Genomic DNA, 19378 nt, shown 5'->3' with positions numbered 1-19378 from the left:
CAACGCTAGTTTGGCACGACCATGATGCAAAAAAAAAACAAAAAAACAAGGCCACTCGACCAGTATGTTTCTAGTCTATACAGGTGTAGTAATTGCCAAAAATATACCTCGTGCACGTGTACTGCAATAACACAGTTCCGATGTATACCAGTGTAATACCAGCTGTATCGTGAAGTGCGTTATGGAAGATTGTGTAGGGTTATGGTTATCTTGCGTCCTTTAATGACTCAGTTAACCAATAACCATTAGTATTTTAAGTCTTTCCTTATCCACATGGCCCAGGTACATATCGCTTTGAGAAAAACAACAACTAACAGGAACACTTTCAAACGAATAAATCCTAATGGACAGGATTGAAATTAGCACTAATACAAATTTAAGTCTCAGACGGCAAAAAAGTTCAAATACGAAAGCAATTGATTCAGCCCAGCAGTTCTATGAACGTTTCTGTAGATACTTCTACGTCATTCAAAAATCAACTTACTACGCCACCACATCCCACAACATCCCACCACATCCCACAACATCTCACCACATCCCACAACATCCCCAACATCCCTTGTAATATCAAAACTGTATGCCCTAATAAAAGAAACAGTATTGGAATCTGTTCTTTCGTCTGACGATTTTTTATCCGTTTATAGAATGCCCAACAGCTCATTGAGGTAATTCATACTCAGTCTTGACTTTTAAAGTAATAAAATAATTCAACTGTTGATGTTGTATACAATACATACAAATGCCCATTAATGAAACTCTTTTGTATGGCAATGTGTAGTTGACAAACATTTGTGGATATGTTACATTATGTATAGCTTCTTGTAGAATTCGAATTTGAAAATATTGCACACAAATAAATTTAACCACCAAATTCACGATTTCATTTATCACTTCTCATATTAACATCGTTGATATATAGACAAATTAAGTCGATAAATGATAAAATCGTATTAGATATTATCCCAAAAAGACAAAGTATGTACCAACGATTTTTAGCTAAATGTAACACTGTCTTCTGTAAAGATAACATATGTAAGTTCACATTACTATAACTATACTTTACTACAATACTATTTCAGCCTTAAAAACAAACATTGTAAATTAAATTTACTTCAGCAACTTAAATTTAACTGAAGCACTATTTCTTCTGTAAAGATAAGATGTGCAAATTAAAATCATATTTGATAAAACATTATTTCATCCGTAAAAATATAATGTGCAAATCAAAATTACTTCAAAAACTTAAATTTAACTCAAACACTATTTCTTCCGTAAAGATAAACTGTGTGAATTAAAATTACTCTAACAACTTAAATTTACCTTTTACACTAATTAGTTCGAGTAAAATATACATACATCAACGATTTATAGCTATATAGTGATTATCTATATTTAAACGTACATGTAACACTATTTGAAAAATGACAATAAAACATGTGCAACACTATTTTTGTAAAATTCATAATAGAAAAGTTCCATGCGTAACAACTGTCTCTCATTTTAAGACTCAAAATCAACATTAACATTTCAATAACAATTGAAAAAACAAACATGATCTAGTTAACTAAGTTTAAACTTCTGAGATTGGCGAATTTCTTTCCTTTAAGCATTCGTTGACTTCTTTCAACAGATTATCTGCTTCATAATTTTGTTCATTTATGTCAAATGTTTCATCATGTATACTTCCGGTCTCAGTGTCAGACTCTGATAATTGTTCATTTTCACTTTGTCTGTGATTTGTTTTACTGCTTTGTAAGCTATCGTTGTGAGAATTATTTTCATCGGACAACAACTTTGTTTCCTCACCAGTATCTTTCCTTTTCATCTCAACCTTTAGCGTTATATCGACTACATCAGATGGCTCCAGGTCGATATGGCCATTTTTGAACACAATATCGTCTGCTCGTACTATCTGAAGTTCAGTAGTTGATGGACCACCCCTGGCGTTATATCTGTCCATTTCCACTGAAACAAAACACATTTAATTACAGAAATTCGCTTATATTAAGAAGTTACTGAGCTGTTTGTTTCTAAATAATAATATTGCCATGAATATTATCCCAGACACATGAGCTCTGCCAGCATTTTCTTCTGCTCATGAGGACATATTTTTTTTCATTTTTTTCTTTCTAGTGGTTATAAAGATCACTTCATGCTCTATATATTTCAAATTGTTTTCATCTTCAAGTATCATTTATTAGCATAATAAACCAATAGTTTGCAACAAATAACAGTAAACTCGACTTACCACCCTTCGTTGTGACTCTATCACGAAGGTCCATCATAGATATTGAGGCAAAATTCTCCACTTCAGTGGCACCAGGATAATTCTACATAAAATACACACAAAAAAGGAGTAAAAATAAATGTCACCGTGACAAAACATTGACAGTATCACTTCCTAATGTGTGAGCTTTAGCAAATATTTCCAGTTTTATGTTATCTATACAAAGTGTGACGTGGAATTAACGCGTAGCGACTACTGTAAACCAACTTATTCTTAAGTGGATTAAATTTGCGGACGATTATGGGAAAATAATTCCCCGCAAATACATTTCAATTAGAAGAATAAGATAGCTTTTAAATAGTAAAAGGTGTAGATAAATCGATGTGAAATAGTCGTCAGGTCTGAAAACGCGAAACTATGTCACCGCAAAAATAAGCTGTTTTACAGTACAAATCCTTTAAACAGTGCAAGAATTGTTTATCATTGAACTATCTCCTTTATTTTGACTTTGCTAGGCAGACTGGGCTTGTGTTAAACACATCTGGTGGTCTGGTGATAAAAGCGGATTTAATTTCTACCATTCAAAGCCTTTCTTAGCCTGACACTTCTAATGCACTAAGAATAAAATACGATTTCATCATGTGATATCATCCATTCCTTCATGTTCTGTTCAAGGCTCATTCCAAAACGGATTTATCACACTGAGAATTATTTCAATTTTTTTTTTCACAGAATTTTAATGTCTTGAAGGAAACGTGATAATTCAGAACACATTCATATTACATTTAGTTATTTGTAACTCTATTTTGATGAATACGGAACAGAAGATTATATGTTAAAAAAATAAATAAAAAAGAGCATATCTTGTTGGATCCAACATACGAACCTGTTTAACTTTTGGAATAAAAAACATGACCAGTGAACCCAATATCGGCGTCCCTCCAGCAATATAGAAGGCCAGATCATAGGAGTGCATGGAATCATAGATAACACCTACAACAAAAATACAAACAGTCCAGATTAGTACAAGAAATGGCTGAAAACCATGCCCATTGCATTTTTAATCGATAGACAATATTTCTTATATATAAAAGATTTACCTTCCCTTACGGTGGGAATTGACTGTAACGTCATTTGTGTGCGAGCGAAACGTCATAGTTTTCAGAGAAAATGACGATAGGATCGCTCATAAAAGAATGACGTCACAATTGATACCTTACGGCAAGGGAGATAATTGTAATACGCAGTAGTCAATGAAAACAAACAAGAGAAAACAGTGTTTAATCTTACCAGCTGTAGGTGGTCCAACAACAAAAGGTACAGAGAAAACACCAAGCAAGAAGCCTATTGCTTGTGATGCTTCTCTATGTCCAACGATGTCGAAAGCAATTGGTCCCAGTAAACAAACAAATATTCCATCGCAAAGTCCAAATATTAGGCTTATAGCAACTAACCCTCCGTAGCTAGAGGAAAGTGGAATGCATGCAGTCACGACACCCATAACAAAAAACGATGCTTGCTGCAGGTAAACTCGATTGACAAAGGGTAAATCGGCAACTTTGCCAAACACTAGTCGGCCAATGCCGGAGGTGATCTGAAGAAACGTGATGAGCAGATTCCCATCTTCTCCCGGGAATACATCCCTGGTATGTTTTACCTACAATACATTGAGATTTTGTATGTACTTTGGTAGCATCATGTAAGCTAATCGTAAATAAACACTCTAGATCACATCCTCATTCATTCTTATTGATTTCATACACTACAAAACCACCAAATCGGTACTTCCTTTTTTTCTACATAGTTTCGATTCATTGAATTCAAAATGTTTAAAATTATCGCATCTGTTATACATTTGCGATATACAATTAAACTTTATTTTTTTCAAAGTTACATTTCAATTGAGTTAAATTTACTTGGATATTTTGTGAAAGGTAAGGTAGGTATTAACAAAATACATAATGCAGTTCGATTCAAATAAAGCATTTGAGTTATACGAGTTCGTGTAATTGAGGTTCAATTGGAGCTGTAAAAATGCATAACCAGAACATTAAACCTCAATAACACGGTTTCATTTGGTTAAGCAGGAGACAGTCACGTAAGGCAATTTGAAATCAAGTACAGCAAATATGAGGAAGGTAAAAAGGAACATCCAGGTAAGTACATGTCAAGTTCAAAATCAGATACAGCATTGTAATCAAACTTTCAAACGGTAATCGAGACGTCTCGTTCGGATAAGTTACATCTGTACGTCTGGCCAGTTTATGACCCAGTTAAGTCGAGTCGTATGTCATTAATATTATCTATAAACTTAAATGCATTTGAAAGAATTATAAATTATAATTAAGGAAAACAATTATATCTCGAGAAGCACACAGTTTGAATAAACATTTTGCTCACGAGTTTAATCAAATCGTGTTCAGACAGAAAAAAGCGAACGGGTTACTAAACAGTCAGGTGTAGGCTTGTTATCACTGATTCAAATAAATCTACTGGCGATATCACCGATAGATAACTTCTGGCGACAAAATATCCCCATAAACGAAACTTTCCATCACCGTGTTAAATGACATTGAAAACTTCCATCTACTATGCATATTTAAGAAAATGGGGTTCGTAACAAATAGCATAAATCTAATAAGGAGGTACACATGTAAGTAAAATCCGACATTTAGAGGGACGTTTGCGCGAATAAAGGGTCGATAAATCTAACAATATTAAACTGGTATATTCTCTGTACATGGGTCAGCGTAATAAAAACAAATAGACAAAAAGACAACAAAAACGCGCAATCTAGAATAAATATAACGAAAAGGAACCATACCAAACTTAATATGTTGCACACAAAATACACCACGTACGTGTTTATGGGACGCATTATATAAATCTAACTTTCAATTCTTCAAAACTTTAAATATATGATATTTGGAAATAAAACTCTGCTGCACATAAGACAATTTCTGAGTTACGGGTACATAGACTTGAATGCATTGGTGTATGTAGTGGACACGGCGGTCTATAGGTGTATAAGGGGTCGTCTCAAACATTATTTGTTTTGTAACTATTGTCAACCATTACATTATGTTCATTAGGTATGTGGTGCCAACAGTTACAACCATGTCCTATTGCAAAAAGATATACATAAAGACGCATCATATTAGAATGCTAAAGACACTATATTTATGTTTCTAAGATGACCCCAACGTCAGTAGAAGTAGTCTGCATTTGTGTCCATGTGTTAAAATCTAATTGAAAATCGCAAATTTCTATGAAAGGAAGTCAGACAGTAAAAGATGGGGCAATACCAATCAATATGGCACAAATAACCATATCATACATTACAATTTTAGAAAACCGATACTTACCAAATGAACGAAAGGTACAAAATAGCCTATCAGAGCGATGCCGAGTGAAAGACACCAAATCACATAGGCTCTGTTACGAAATATTCTAACATTCAAAAACTTTTTTGTCCATGTACAACAATCATTACAATGTTCGTACACACTTTCTGTTGATAATGCCATCGAGGCCAGATTGTCCTTCTTTATTAAAGGTTTCCAGGTAAAAGCACCGATGATGAGGATGAAGTAACATCCAGCGAGCACAAGAAAAGTATATCGGATTTTTAATACTTCTAACATCTTTGGGAGCCCAAGTGATAAGGCTATAGTAAATAAGGCACTTCCAAACGCCACCATACCATTTACAAGTCCCATGTGTTTCTTGAAGTAGTGGCCTAGGATCACCAAGGACGGGGAATAGGAGAAAGCTGCACCTACACCGAGTAAAACACCGTAGGAAAGATAGAGAAACTCTAATTCTTTTACAAAGGCGCTGATTATCAGGCCAGCCATTCCTAATACTGCACCAGTCACTGCGATAGGACGTATTCCGATTCTATCACTGAGAATACTGGAAACGATGCACATCAAAAATGTCACGCCAGTGCAAACGGAGCCAACAAACGCTGAAAATAAAAGAAAACAGACGTGATGTTTCATAGTGTTATATGCAAAATGACGATACTTCGTATAAAATGACAACTAATCATTCATATGATTGGGGATAATGTAAAAGAAATTATATTTCATGATAATGTATTTAATTACTAATTCGAATTACACGCACAAGTACATCTTACTTTAGTTTCCTCTCATTTTGCCATTCATATGCATAGTGCTAGCTTTTAAAGTTGTAAAATTCATAAATTGCAAAATTCGGTATAACCACACTTTGAAAATATCAAGTCTGTTTTACCTATATAGCATAGTGTCGAAGTAATCTATTTCCGTGATTGACTTTTTAATGCTACAATGTTAATGACTAATGTTAATCTACAGATTTTTTGTTGTTCACTAACCGACTTTAATGCCAAGATTAGATGGTCTATTCTTTGGTTTAACTTTCAATCAAAGCAACAGAGGTCAAATATCTGAAGAAGGATCCCAACAAAGGGAAGTGAGAAAGTAATTACGATTGTTTAGAGTTTATTGACCGTATCATGCGCAATATGTACAAGAGGTCAAATCGATAATAGCGTATGTTTTCCGAGTGCCGAGCAGCGGTCTCGTGATTATCGAGTTCACGTGTTCTCCAGACTAAATACTTTATGAATTGCGTACATACCTATAATCATACGACAAAAGCACATAGAGAAATTACTCTTATCTAATCTGTACCAGTTACATTGTGTAACACACCTGTCTGTCTGCAGTTTACCTCAGATGGTATAGAAACATGATCCGCTTATAGACTGGCGTTTGTGTACGTGTCACTGACCAGGTAACATTACAATTATACAAAAGCGTGCTATATTTCTTTTTCATATCCTTTTGCACTTGTATATCCCCTTATCAGTAATCAATTCCAAGTGATTAAAGGGCAACTGTAACATAATCGATCATTGACCATGATTACGTAAAGCATTAAGCAATTGTAGTTTTGTTTTTTTTCGACTTTTCTTTTTGGTGTGGCAAGGGAACAATACCGTCATTCTCTTTAAGGAAAGACGGTTAATTACCTAAATACTTCAACTTTTGTACCAGATGTAATTTAATTATGATATCTTTGTCGTTTCTACAAGTTTTACCAATAAAACTTTATCTATCCTTTGATATTTTTTCGTTGTCGTCGACAGAGAGGATAACATTTGCCGAACCAAAATGCCTAGTATATGTTCAGCTTTTTTCAAGTTATGAGTATTTAATCTAGTTAAATAAACCACTTTTAATAGTATTGCGTTTAGTTCCTTATTTTGAGTTTTAGATATAATACTCTTTCATTCAACCACATGTTGTATTATATAATTAAATTTCATTTTGTGCTTATAAAATCCAATGTTCAACACAAAGGACATTTTATGGGTTTTTTTTCTTCTGCTCGTTGTCAATATCGACTCTCGATTCTCTTACATATAAGTGAGCTCTAAAAGGTCTAAACTCCATGTAGGAAATTGTGAAATATACCTATTTAACATGCTTGATTTGCACAATGGATTTTAATTTCCCCCTTTTATCTAAAGGCGTTCTTTGATCGTTCTGCATATCGTTGAATGATATTTTACATCGTAAACAAGAGATGAGAAATATCACAAACAATATTTAGGATCATTATTCAGAAGGTCAACTGTAACTACAAGACCCTAGTAAATATTGGGATCAGAAAAGGTAACGACCTAATAATCAACAGCCGAATTCGGGTAACAGTGTCAAGGTCATTGTGCTAGATGTTAAAGTGCATTGTAAGCCACCTGACTGAAGACTGTGGACAGCAAACAAACATGGCATACACACATAGCTCTTTACATTCTAGTGAAGAGGGTGGTTCTTAGCATATCATTAAAATTCAAGCTTTTGTTATTGTAACTTAGGTCAGGTGGACTTAATAGAACACGGTTAATGATAATCTAGCTGCTGTTGCAAAAACAAAAGTGATCTAAGATCAAAAGCCTAAAAGGATTCAGCTAAGATATTAATACAATCGAGCTTTATAAATTCACATAAACATTGTAACTAAACTCTGCTCGTAGTTTTCACGTTGCATACTCAATACAACGTACAGCTTGGGTGGGTTTATTATGCAATGTAATGCACTCCGAATGATCTAACTGAGATGGCAGGAAGAAAACTGGAGTACATAAGATATCATCGAGCACAAGAAAAGTTTTTTTAATACTTCTAACATCTTTGGGAGCCCAAGTGATAAGGCTATAGTAAATAAGGCACTTCCAAACGCCACCATACCATTTACAAGTCCCATGTGTTTCTTGAAGTAGTGGCCTAGGATCACCAAGGACGGGGAATAGGAGAAAGCTGCACCTACACCGAGTAAAACACCGTAGGAAAGATAGAGAAACTCTAATTCTTTTACAAAGGCGCTGATTATCAGGCCAGCCATTCCTAATACTGCACCAGTCACTGCGATAGGACGTATTCCGATTCTATCACTGAGAATACTGGAAACGATGCACATCAAAAATGTCACGCCAGTGCAAACGGAGCCAACAAACGCTGAAAATAAAAGAAAACAGACGTGATGTTTCATAGTGTTATATGCAAAATGACGATACTTCGTATAAAATGACAACTAATTATTCATATGATTGGGGATAATGTAAAAGAAATTATATTTCATGATAATGTATTTAATTACTAATTCGAATTACACGCACAAGTACATCTTACTTTAGTTTCCTCTCATTTTGCCATTCATATGCATAGTGCTAGCTTTTAAAGTTGTAAAATTCATAAATTGCAAAATTCGGTATAACCACACTTTGAAAATATCAAGTCTGTTTTACCTATATAGCATAGTGTCGAAGTAATCTATTTCCGTGATTGACTTTTTAATGCTACAATGTTAATGACTAATGTTAATCTACAGATTTTTTGTTGTTCACTAACCGACTTTAATGCCAAGATTAGATGGTCTATTCTTTGGTTTAACTTTCAATCAAAGCAACAGAGGTCAAATATCTGAAGAAGGATCCCAACAAAGGGAAGTGAGAAAGTAATTACGATTGTTTAGAGTTTATTGACCGTATCATGCGCAATATGTACAAGAGGTCAAATCGATAATAGCGTATGTTTTCCGAGTGCCGAGCAGCGGTCTCGTGATTATCGAGTTCACGTGTTCTCCAGACTAAATACTTTATGAATTGCGTACATACCTATAATCATACGACAAAAGCACATAGAGAAATTACTCTTATCTAATCTGTACCAGTTACATTGTGTAACACACCTGTCTGTCTGCAGTTTACCTCAGATGGTATAGAAACATGATCCGCTTATAGACTGGCGTTTGTGTACGTGTCACTGACCAGGTAACATTACAATTATACAAAAGCGTGCTATATTTCTTTTTCATATCCTTTTGCACTTGTATATCCCCTTATCAGTAATCAATTCCAAGTGATTAAAGGACAACTGTAACATAATCGATCATTGACCATGATTACGTAAAACATTAAGCAATTGTAGTTTTGTTTTTTTCGACTTTTCTTTTTGGTGTGGCAAGGGAACAATACCGTCGTTCTCTTCAAGGAAAGACGGTTAATTACCTAAATACTTCAACTTTTGTACCAGATGTAATTTAATTATGATATCTTTGTCGTTTCTACAAGTTTTACCAATAAAACTTTATCTATCCTTTGATATTTTTTCGTTGTCGTCGACAGAGAGGATAACATTTGCCGAACCAAAATGCCTAGTATATGTTCAGCTTTTTTCAAGTTATGAGTATTTAATCTAGTTAAATAAACCACTTTTAATAGTATGCGTTTAGTTCCTTATTTTGAGTTTTAGATATAATACTCTTTCATTCAACCACATGTTGTATTATATAATTAAATTTCATTTTGTGCTTATAAATCCAATGTTCAACACAAAGGACATTTTATGGGTTGTTTTTTCTTCTGCTCGTTGTCAATATCGACTCTCGATTCTCTTACATATAAGTGAGCTCTAAAAGGTCTAAACTCCATGTAGGAAATTGAGAAATATACCTATTTAACATGCTTGATTTGCACAATGGATTTTAATTTCCCCCTTTTATCTAAAGGCGTTCTTTGATCGTTCTGCATATCGTTGAATGATATTTTACATCGTAAACAAGAGATGAGAAATATCACAAACAATATTTAGGATCATTATTCAGAAGGTCAACTGTAACTACAAGACCCTAGTAAATATTGGGATTAGAAAAGGTAACGACCTAATAATCAACAGCCGAATTCGGGTAACAGTGTCAAGGTCATTGTGCTAGATGTTAAAGTGCATTGTAAGCCACCTGACTGAAGACTGTGGACAGCAAACAAACATGGCATACACACATAGCTCTTTACATTCTAGTGAAGAGGGTGGTTCTTAGCATATCATTAAAATTCAAGCTTTTGTTATTGTAACTTAGGTCAGGTGGACTTAATAGAACACGGTTAATGATAATCTAGCTGCTGTTGCAAAAACAAAAGTGATCTAAGACAAAAGCCTAAAAGGATTCAGCTAAGATATTAATACAATCGAGCTTTATCAATTCACATAAACATTGTAACTAAACTCTGCTCGTAGTTTTCACGTTGCATACTCAATACAACGTACAGCTTGGGTGGGTTTATTATGCAATGTAATGCACTCCGAATGATCTAACTGAGATGGCAGGAAGAAAACTGGAGTACATAAGATATCATCGAGGGGATATTGATAACGCACTGTTTTCGAAAATATCACTTTGAGCCAAGAGTTAAACGTCATCTTTCGATTCAATAACATACTTTCCAGTCAACATGTTATTTTTTCTTTTACAAAGGAATAACCGAATAGACAGGTTACGTATAAAGATATATATGATTAAACATACCGAGGCCTCATCAATGCGGCCAAGGACGATATTGACACTATTTACACCGTATTATCTGCGCCGCGAACACTTCAGTTCTGAACACTTGACCTATTCACAAACACCGCTTGTCATGAAATTTGAAATGACACAGTTTCGCATATTGAGATCAACATGCGTTTAACAGACAAATGTATGAGTGAAATGCAAAATATATATCTGCGATTTATATAAATGCAAATGTTATGATTAAAATGATTTTAGAAATATACTATCTGTCATTATTAACAAAAAATAAAGAAAACAAATACTTTATTTAATGTTCAAATTGTAAAACAATCTTTTAAATACCGCAACAATGAAAGTGGGTCATGTACAAGGTATTTGTAGGGTAGACGTACATAATGCCTCGGGTAGACAAATTAACATCCAAAATCAGTCATCTCTGAAATAAATTTTACAATATAGTCTTTCAATCTTAGAACTGAGATCGTTTCAATGTTTTAAGACACTGAATAAACTCTTTATAGTATGAATGCTTTAAAACACACTTAACTGTCTAACCACTTTATTTAACGATGACGTAAACGAGGATTGTCACCATTGTACGTATACTTGTATAGGTACAGGATGTCATAGTTCAGGCGCGATACACTTACTAACGCTCAACTCCACAGCACAGTTCATTAAAATATAAAACAGGATGAAATACAAAGAGAAGCACTACGATTCAGGGTCATCTTCAATGTTTTTCTTATATTTGATTTTCATGTAAATTAAGCAACAGGTAAGTCCGTCCCCTTCGTTGATTTCCGCATGTAACCCAAGTGTATATGAAACATGTGTAAAGGTGCGTTTGGATTGAATGACAGGAAGTTATCTCCTTAATGATCTTACACATCACATTACAGATTGCATTATCAAATAGCTGAGATATATATCAGGTATCATCAAATACCTAACGCGCCCGTCAATACACTTGTATTGTATGTGTATATAGATTTAAAATTCAATATGAATAATATTTCAATTTCATATACTCAAGCTTAAGGAGAAGGCCAATCAATATAAAAAGCATTAAATATGGTGTTTACAAAATTTTACTGTTTTCAATTCTGAATATGAATATGAAATATTGATATATATAATATTACATAAATGAATACGAAATTCAAAAGCTGTTGTTAGAACTAGAAATACGGAGCACAATACATATGAATCTATATATTTTATAGTTGTTTAATTTCGCGGAGATAAAATTCGCGATCTGCTCGCGAATACACATTCGCGTGGAGAAATATTCGCGCATTAGTCTATCTCGAAAAGTAGTAAGCTCAGCATGTTATCTCACTTGCCATTCTTTTAATTTCGCGGGTTCTTAAGTTCGCGGTGGCCGAGTGGTAAATGTCCCGACATATTACCACAAGTTCGAATCCCATGTGGGGAAGACGCAATTCCATCCAATGCGAATAAAAGCAACTATACTGTATTGTGGTTTGCTATTATGTAAAAAATTTATATATTTCATTATTGAATATTTAAACTTTTATAACTTACATGTTTTCAAAGAAATGTTCGGATCTCCATTGGCGTATTCTTCAAGCATCACCACATATATAATACCGAACGTGTTGATGACTCCGAACACCGTCCCGTTGGTGAGCATTGACGTGAAGCACACCACCCATCCCCAACCTCCGTCAGGGTGTACAAATTCCCCGACCGTATGGTCACATGTCCTCTCCTTTGCAGCAGCGGTACCTCCATTCTCCAGGCCGTTCCTATGAGCGTTCAGAGGTTTTTGCACATCCAGGTGATCACTCATTGTGAATCCAATTGAAGGCTAGGTTAGTTGTGGTTATACACAGTAAATAAGGCTATGCAGACAAGACTTCAGTGTAATTGGGCCGTTGAACTTTTCTCTAATCTTTCACCCTATAAAGACAAATATATACATAAATGAACGGTCATGTGTCATCAATGCAGTGTCACATGTGCTTACTAAGGGAGGAAAAAGACAATAGAATTATAAATTGCATACTGCTACTCTTAATTTATCCACTCTTGAATAACGCCCTACTGCAATCCCATAGACACCGATAATACATTTTATGTACGGTGTATCATTGAACTTTGTCTCGTATCATTTCGTTGATGTAGGAGTGGGGTAAAGTGTAAATGGCATGTCGACCGATTAGAAATTAAATCAAGTTGTCCGATAAAGAGATCGAGACCGTATCAGTTAGGAAAATACCGTTGGCTATCAAAATGTGGAATGTAGGCAAAGCTTATTTCACCGCTAATTTACTTTAATCTCAATTTCTTAACCTATGCCTTGTGATTAAGAGTCGTGACCTAAAGTGACTTGAGCCGAATCATATCTACATTGCATGACGGCCACTTCATCAATCTAAACACGCTCACACTTCAGAGGTACCCGGTTTCTGTTATTACTGTACCCGCACCTTCTGTCCTTATTGCAAAAAGGCGACTAAATATGGGATATTATCTTTTCTCTTCTTCCAAACCGACTTTCTTCCTAACGTCCCCCACCTAACTTTTGCCAATGCGTTGAGCGTTCGTCCCTGTGAGGAAGGCTCGGAGGTTCTGTTCCCTGACTGAGACACACTATTGTCCAAAAAGTTATGGTTTCTGTTCCTGCTAAGCGCCCAGCATCAAGGCAGTGGGACGACTGGATTGCGTGTTGTAAGTATAACGTGACCGGAGTGTTCTTTCTGTGCCTCCTACAGTATGCTTCAATAGCAGTAACAATAGGGCAAGTGTCCTACTTAACATGAACACACTGTACTGCAGGCCCCGAAAACACGCACACATGAAACACTTCGCATTCACGGGAGTTTGTATTTTAATGACTTTTTTTTTATAAAATACGAAAAGTAAATAAAAATCACATCATGCAAGCGTCATCATTACATAATCACATGATAGTTCAAAGAAGTGTGTCTCTCTGAGATAATGTCTTCCTATGGGTGATATAGATCAGGGAAAAGGGGATATTCGATACATACATAAGAGGCAGTGATACTTTGTTTAAGTCATTTTCTTAAATATAGAAATGTATAAATATTTCATTCCACTTTTATGCCCAATATCTATGGCTTTCGTAAATCATCAAAATAACGAGTCCAACATAATTGAATGCTAAAATGCTAATGCGACTTCACCCAGACACATCTTTAAAAAGATATGAACGAGTGGTACATTTAAGTTAACTCTTTATTTATCGTAGATATTTAACCCAGCCATCATTTTAGTGCGCATTCCTTAGGAATTTTAACGTCCTCCATTCCTTTAAAGGGACAATTCATTCTACGATGTATCTACAAGAAATCGTATCTCGTTTCACACATCGGTGGATTTCTAAAGGAAGAGAAATGCAAGAAATATATATAAAAAAAAAAGCAAGGGTGCACATATTTTGTACGATTTTAGCTTGAAAATGAGGACGGTACAGCTCGTTTCAAGGTAGAACGAATCTATAAGTAAATATACATTTCCTGCTAAGTTATCCTGCTGACAACATTTATATATGTATAGAGATTTTTTGAGTTACAATATTGCAGCTAGTTTCAAGGTGGTCCATAGAAAATAATGAACGGAAGACGTCATAAGGCGTTTATCTAAAGATATATTGCTATTATGTAAACTAGTTTTCTCCCGTATAAAATATTTTCTCGGCGTAATATTTTTGTCCGGTGAAGAAATGTTAAACCAATGAGTTCTTGAAACGTACGTTCGATTTTGTTTGATAAAGTTCAAAGTCTATGTCACAAACGTGAAAAAACTCACATTTTAAAACGAGCTTTAAACGTTTATAAATTCATCACCGAGCGCTGCACATCGTGCATGTTTAGTTATTCAGGTAGATCGTGAAAATACACGTTATTTCATCATAACATGTTATCATAGATCATACATATCAAGGTCACGAATTCGCTACGAGGTCAAACGAGGTCAAACACATATCAAAAACGAAATTTACGATCGAAATGATTTGAAAACTCTGTACATGTATATGAAAGAGTATACTCTCATGGGCATATAATGATCTATTTCAAGCTCATGTTATTCAAAATAACGGAGATATATGACATCAAATGTCGCAATTTTACTTTCTGTCCTAAATTCAAGATGTTTCCAACGTCTTTAAAATTAGATTCACAGTGTTGATTTTTCGCACATATATATTGTTGGAAACATTTCGTGTTTGGTTTTTCCCTAGAAGGTATATGAAGTTATATGCTCCCATTGGATCTTATTTAATGTGTGCGTCACTTACTACGCGGAAGTATCCCGAGTAGACACTTAATATTTGTACGATACTGAAAATCCACTGACTTACTCATCAAGTTATAAATAAAGTTAATTCGTTATACTAAAAATTTCATGTCCGATTTTCCTAAAAAAGTTCAAGTTATGAATTTAAAGGGACTCGATTACATTCTTGATGATATTAAGAAATCGTAATACAAATTTCATTTGTTCACATATTCAAATCCTTGTATTGATACGTTTATAGCTGCAGTTGTAATCACATGCTCATAGCTATTTCACCGTCGGTAGTTCAATTAACTTGATTTTTTAGTGAAAAAAAAAATATTTAAAGGTTGTTCCCTGTTCAATGACACGATCAAGTGAAACAAAACAATAGTTCTAGCTGGATTAGTAGTATTTTTCGTAAAACCATTGTTCATTAATCGTATGCGAGTGTCATTACACTTGATAGAATGACAAATACTTAAGTACCCTTATGATTAGTCATAGCTGAATGCGTTAATTTGTAGAAATTTTAGACAGTTCAATTTGCTTGCATAATTAAAGCTTAACTATTTTGTTAACAGGTTTAACTACTGAATCTAAATTATGTTCAATGGTCTGTCACGAGTAGCATAGAGGTATATTTATAGGCTATGATGCAAGTTAAAACACATGTATGTTATCTTTCAATAGTGAAAAAAGGGAAAGACAGTTGTCATGGACTAAACCATAAAGAGGATCAATTCCATACTTAATCCCAATGGAAAGATTTTATCAAAGTAGATAGAAGTCAGACAAAAAATCCTATCATTCAATAAGAACCACAATGCTGACACATATCCAATTGAATGGAATGACTATTTTTGTAAAGTCTTCACCTCGTGAACTAAAAGTGAGTAAAGTCTATTATTTAAATATGCATATGTACTTTATATGCAATACCTCGTCATATACGAATCACGAGGTCATATCAAAAATTGGTAGAAAATCAATATCACCACCTTCAGATATCTTTGTAATTGTTTCTTGGGGCTCTAAACTTTCTCAAGACGATCTCAATTGGCATTAAAACTCAATAAGATAGTGAGATATCACACACATCAAAGATTTTGGTTCAAAATTTGATTTTAGTTGACATCAATAAAGAAAATTTGCTCAAACATTTCAGATTTCAGGCAATAAAACAAACAAACACTACTAAAAAGAATGGGAAGTAACTATTTGTCCCTTATTCTGCTTTGTTTTCTATTTTGAAATGTGGCATTTTGGGATATAGAATGGAATTTAAAAAAAAAATGAATACTAAAAATAAGTGTTGGCAAATTGTGAAAAAAAATCATTTTAAGTTACCGTAACATGTTTATCACATGGCATGCATTTTCAATATAACAGCCATTCCCATCTTTTACAGACATTCATTAGCAGCGAGTTATATAGGTAAGAAACGCTGGCAGCAACAAATTATGACCGCGTCCTTTGGTTCATCCTGAACTACAAAAGGGTGACTAAATAAACAATTATATTTTCCAACATCATGGAGACTTGAGATCCCGTTGTGTATGTGAATGGGACTAGAATGATGTCTACCATGACCTTACTTATTATTATGAAAGTTTTGTTTTCATCTACCCCTTAGGATATTATCTAATCAAATAAACACTCGGCTAATACAATATCTAGTACATGTTAAGTCTTCTGAAGCGTTACTCATCTTTACAGACACATTGAACAAACATGTTAGAAAGTCTAATCTCCTCAAACCTACACGAGGCAATATCAAAATGGGAGCACAAGTCAAGGATCCTACCAAAAGAAGCAGGCAGTTTGGTGGTGTAATTAAATAAATTTATCTTGTCAGCATTTTCTTGTAAAAAAAATATAAAATGAGGTTGTTTACTGCTCAAGGACAACTGTATCATAAATTTGCATATGTCGGCATTACATAAGTATGCTAAATGATCATGTTGTATGATACATCACGTACGCAATCTATTTACACTGACCCAAAAATTACAGGTACGTTATACTGTAAAATATCTGGATTTTCTAAAGCTAAGGACGCTGTAATGGGCTAATTATAAAATACAATTTCCAGTCTCGCGATGCGTTGCGTATGTGGAGTGCGTGGCCAGTGTCTTGGGAGACTGTGGTATATGCTCGTGTTGTGACTCCGTTTAATCAGTCGATCGACTATCATCCAATTTCCATTAATTATGCTTAACGTTTTAAAAAAAATCAATAAATTATGCCATTTTTTCCAGACTATGCCTGGTTAAGAAAGTCTGAGGCAGTACCCTCAGCAAACTTTTCCTGACGGGCGAACGACCAGGCGATGTCAAGGGAGACGATAAGAGGAATGAAGACAGGAAGAAGAGAAAAGATAAGAGGAATGAAGACAGGAAGAAGAGAAAAGATAAGAGGAATGAAGACAGGAAGAAGAGAAAAGATAAATCCCAAAATTATAATACCAGAAATGAAAGGAACCAATGAGAAAGCCTAGCATCTGTACTCTGATAACAATTTACAGTATGTGTTTATACATCATAAACTGCAGTTCCTTAATTAAATATAAAAGAAGCTTTGTATTCAACTACTCATTTAAACCAAAACAGTACAGAAAAAAACTGGATATATTTACAGAGATCCTGATAATTATATAGATTCTACTTCTTTTTTGCCTGACCTTGTTACAGTCATAAGACTTGATCCTTGGAAAGCTATGAATGATCAAATTCTACATATTCTTGTAGGCAGGCTGTAAAATCGAACACTCTGAATATGTTACCTTCATGCAATCATAATCAATCTTAATGAAATCTTTCTGTGCGCTCAGTAAAAATAACTAGCTCGTATACATTAATTATTTTATATCATACGTTTCATGTAAAACGTATAATGTGTTTACAGGAAATCCTTGTATCGATTCATAATTACGAAAGTCCGTAGATATAATGTTTATAACATTAATAGATAAGAAAATAGTTTTGTATTTATAAAAAGTTATTTCAATTTGAATTCAGGTATATTTTATATATGTTAGATTTGATAAGAAGATACCATAATAATCAAAGTCTCACAGACAGTATTTTCTACATTAGGCCTACAATTAAATATATATCTAGATTCTATACTTACTGGTAGATTTTGATCCCATATTATGATTAGAAATTGATATACACCTAACACATATATTGTATATGAAGTTATTGCAATAGATTATATATCTTTGAATTTGAATTGAGGTACATTGTATATTTCAGATATTTTGGATTAGATAAGAACTATGTTATTAAATAAATAATTAAATACATGTACCATAAGTATCAAAGTCTCATAGGCAGTATTGTCTATAGCTATACTTCAATTAAAATATCTTATACTCAGTAGTTGTCTACAATCTCCACATACATGTAGATTTCTATTTCGTATTATGATTACAGTATATATTAATATTCTACACATCTATAGATTTGTCTGTCTGTTTAAATAGTATTAGAATACAAACTAATACTACAGTACTTAAGTTACATTGTATATAATTATATCGAGGTTTATTAATCAAAATTCTACTTAATACATCCAATAAACCTCTGCTAACTGTACTAACTTAGGCCTAGTACATATAAATAACGTAAGGTTATAATATATAAATTAGTGACTTGAATAGACTACATACCCAGGTTGTTGTTACCCCTCAATGATTCACTGTAGGCCTAGTACGAAACGTTATAATAGAACAGGCACACAATACAGTACAATGTGCAGCATTGTTCCGTTACACAAATTGTGTCACCATATCATGTGAAAACAGTTATCACGATAGACAGTATATCTACCCTGACACATTTCTTCACGAAGCCTTAACGATCGTAAACACATTTTAACAGTATGGACTAGGCCTAACATACACCGAGTTATATTTATACAGGCGAAGGTCACACGAAGCGATCAGCTGATCGCTTGTGTATTCACCATCGCGGCCCTCGACACTTTCGAGATGATAAGCTGCAATATTATACCTACTTGCGGTCGATT

The 19378-nt window shown here is 34.1% G+C and overlaps 1 protein-coding gene across 1 annotated transcript; it reads right to left on the bottom strand.

Moving 5' to 3' along the window:
• Positions 1 to 553: 553 nt before the first annotated feature.
• Positions 554 to 19269, bottom strand: LOC138325009 (monocarboxylate transporter 10-like). The gene is made up of 7 exons (XM_069270330.1): positions 19020 to 19269; positions 12623 to 13000; positions 5593 to 6197; positions 3518 to 3884; positions 3114 to 3220; positions 2249 to 2330; positions 554 to 1965 (listed from the first exon to the last, which is right to left on the bottom strand). The coding sequence occupies exons 2-7, from the start codon at positions 12888 to 12890 to the stop codon at positions 1571 to 1573; spliced, it is 1824 nt and encodes a 607-aa protein (XP_069126431.1). The 5' UTR covers positions 12891 to 13000; positions 19020 to 19269; the 3' UTR covers positions 554 to 1570.
• Between the last annotated feature and the right edge of the window lie 109 nt (positions 19270 to 19378).

Source organism: Argopecten irradians, chromosome 1, assembly GCF_041381155.1.
Source record: "Argopecten irradians isolate NY chromosome 1, Ai_NY, whole genome shotgun sequence".
In the NCBI taxonomy this organism is placed as follows: Eukaryota; Metazoa; Mollusca; class Bivalvia; order Pectinida; family Pectinidae; genus Argopecten; species Argopecten irradians.
The sequence above is the reverse complement of the archived record's forward strand: the minus strand, read 5'-3'. Positions and strand labels throughout refer to the sequence as shown.

Coding starts and splice junctions, on each gene's coding strand:
- LOC138325009 (XM_069270330.1), bottom strand. CDS start 12,890: ATGAGTGATCACCTGGATGTGCAAAAACCTCTGAACGCTCATAGGAAC. Junction 2,331..3,113: donor TTATTCCAAAAGTTAAACAG/GTTCGTATGTTG, acceptor TATTTTATGTAG/AATTATCCTGGTGCCACTGA. Junction 1,966..2,248: donor TAGAGTCACAACGAAGGGTG/GTAAGTCGAGTT, acceptor GTTTTGTTTCAG/TGGAAATGGACAGATATAAC.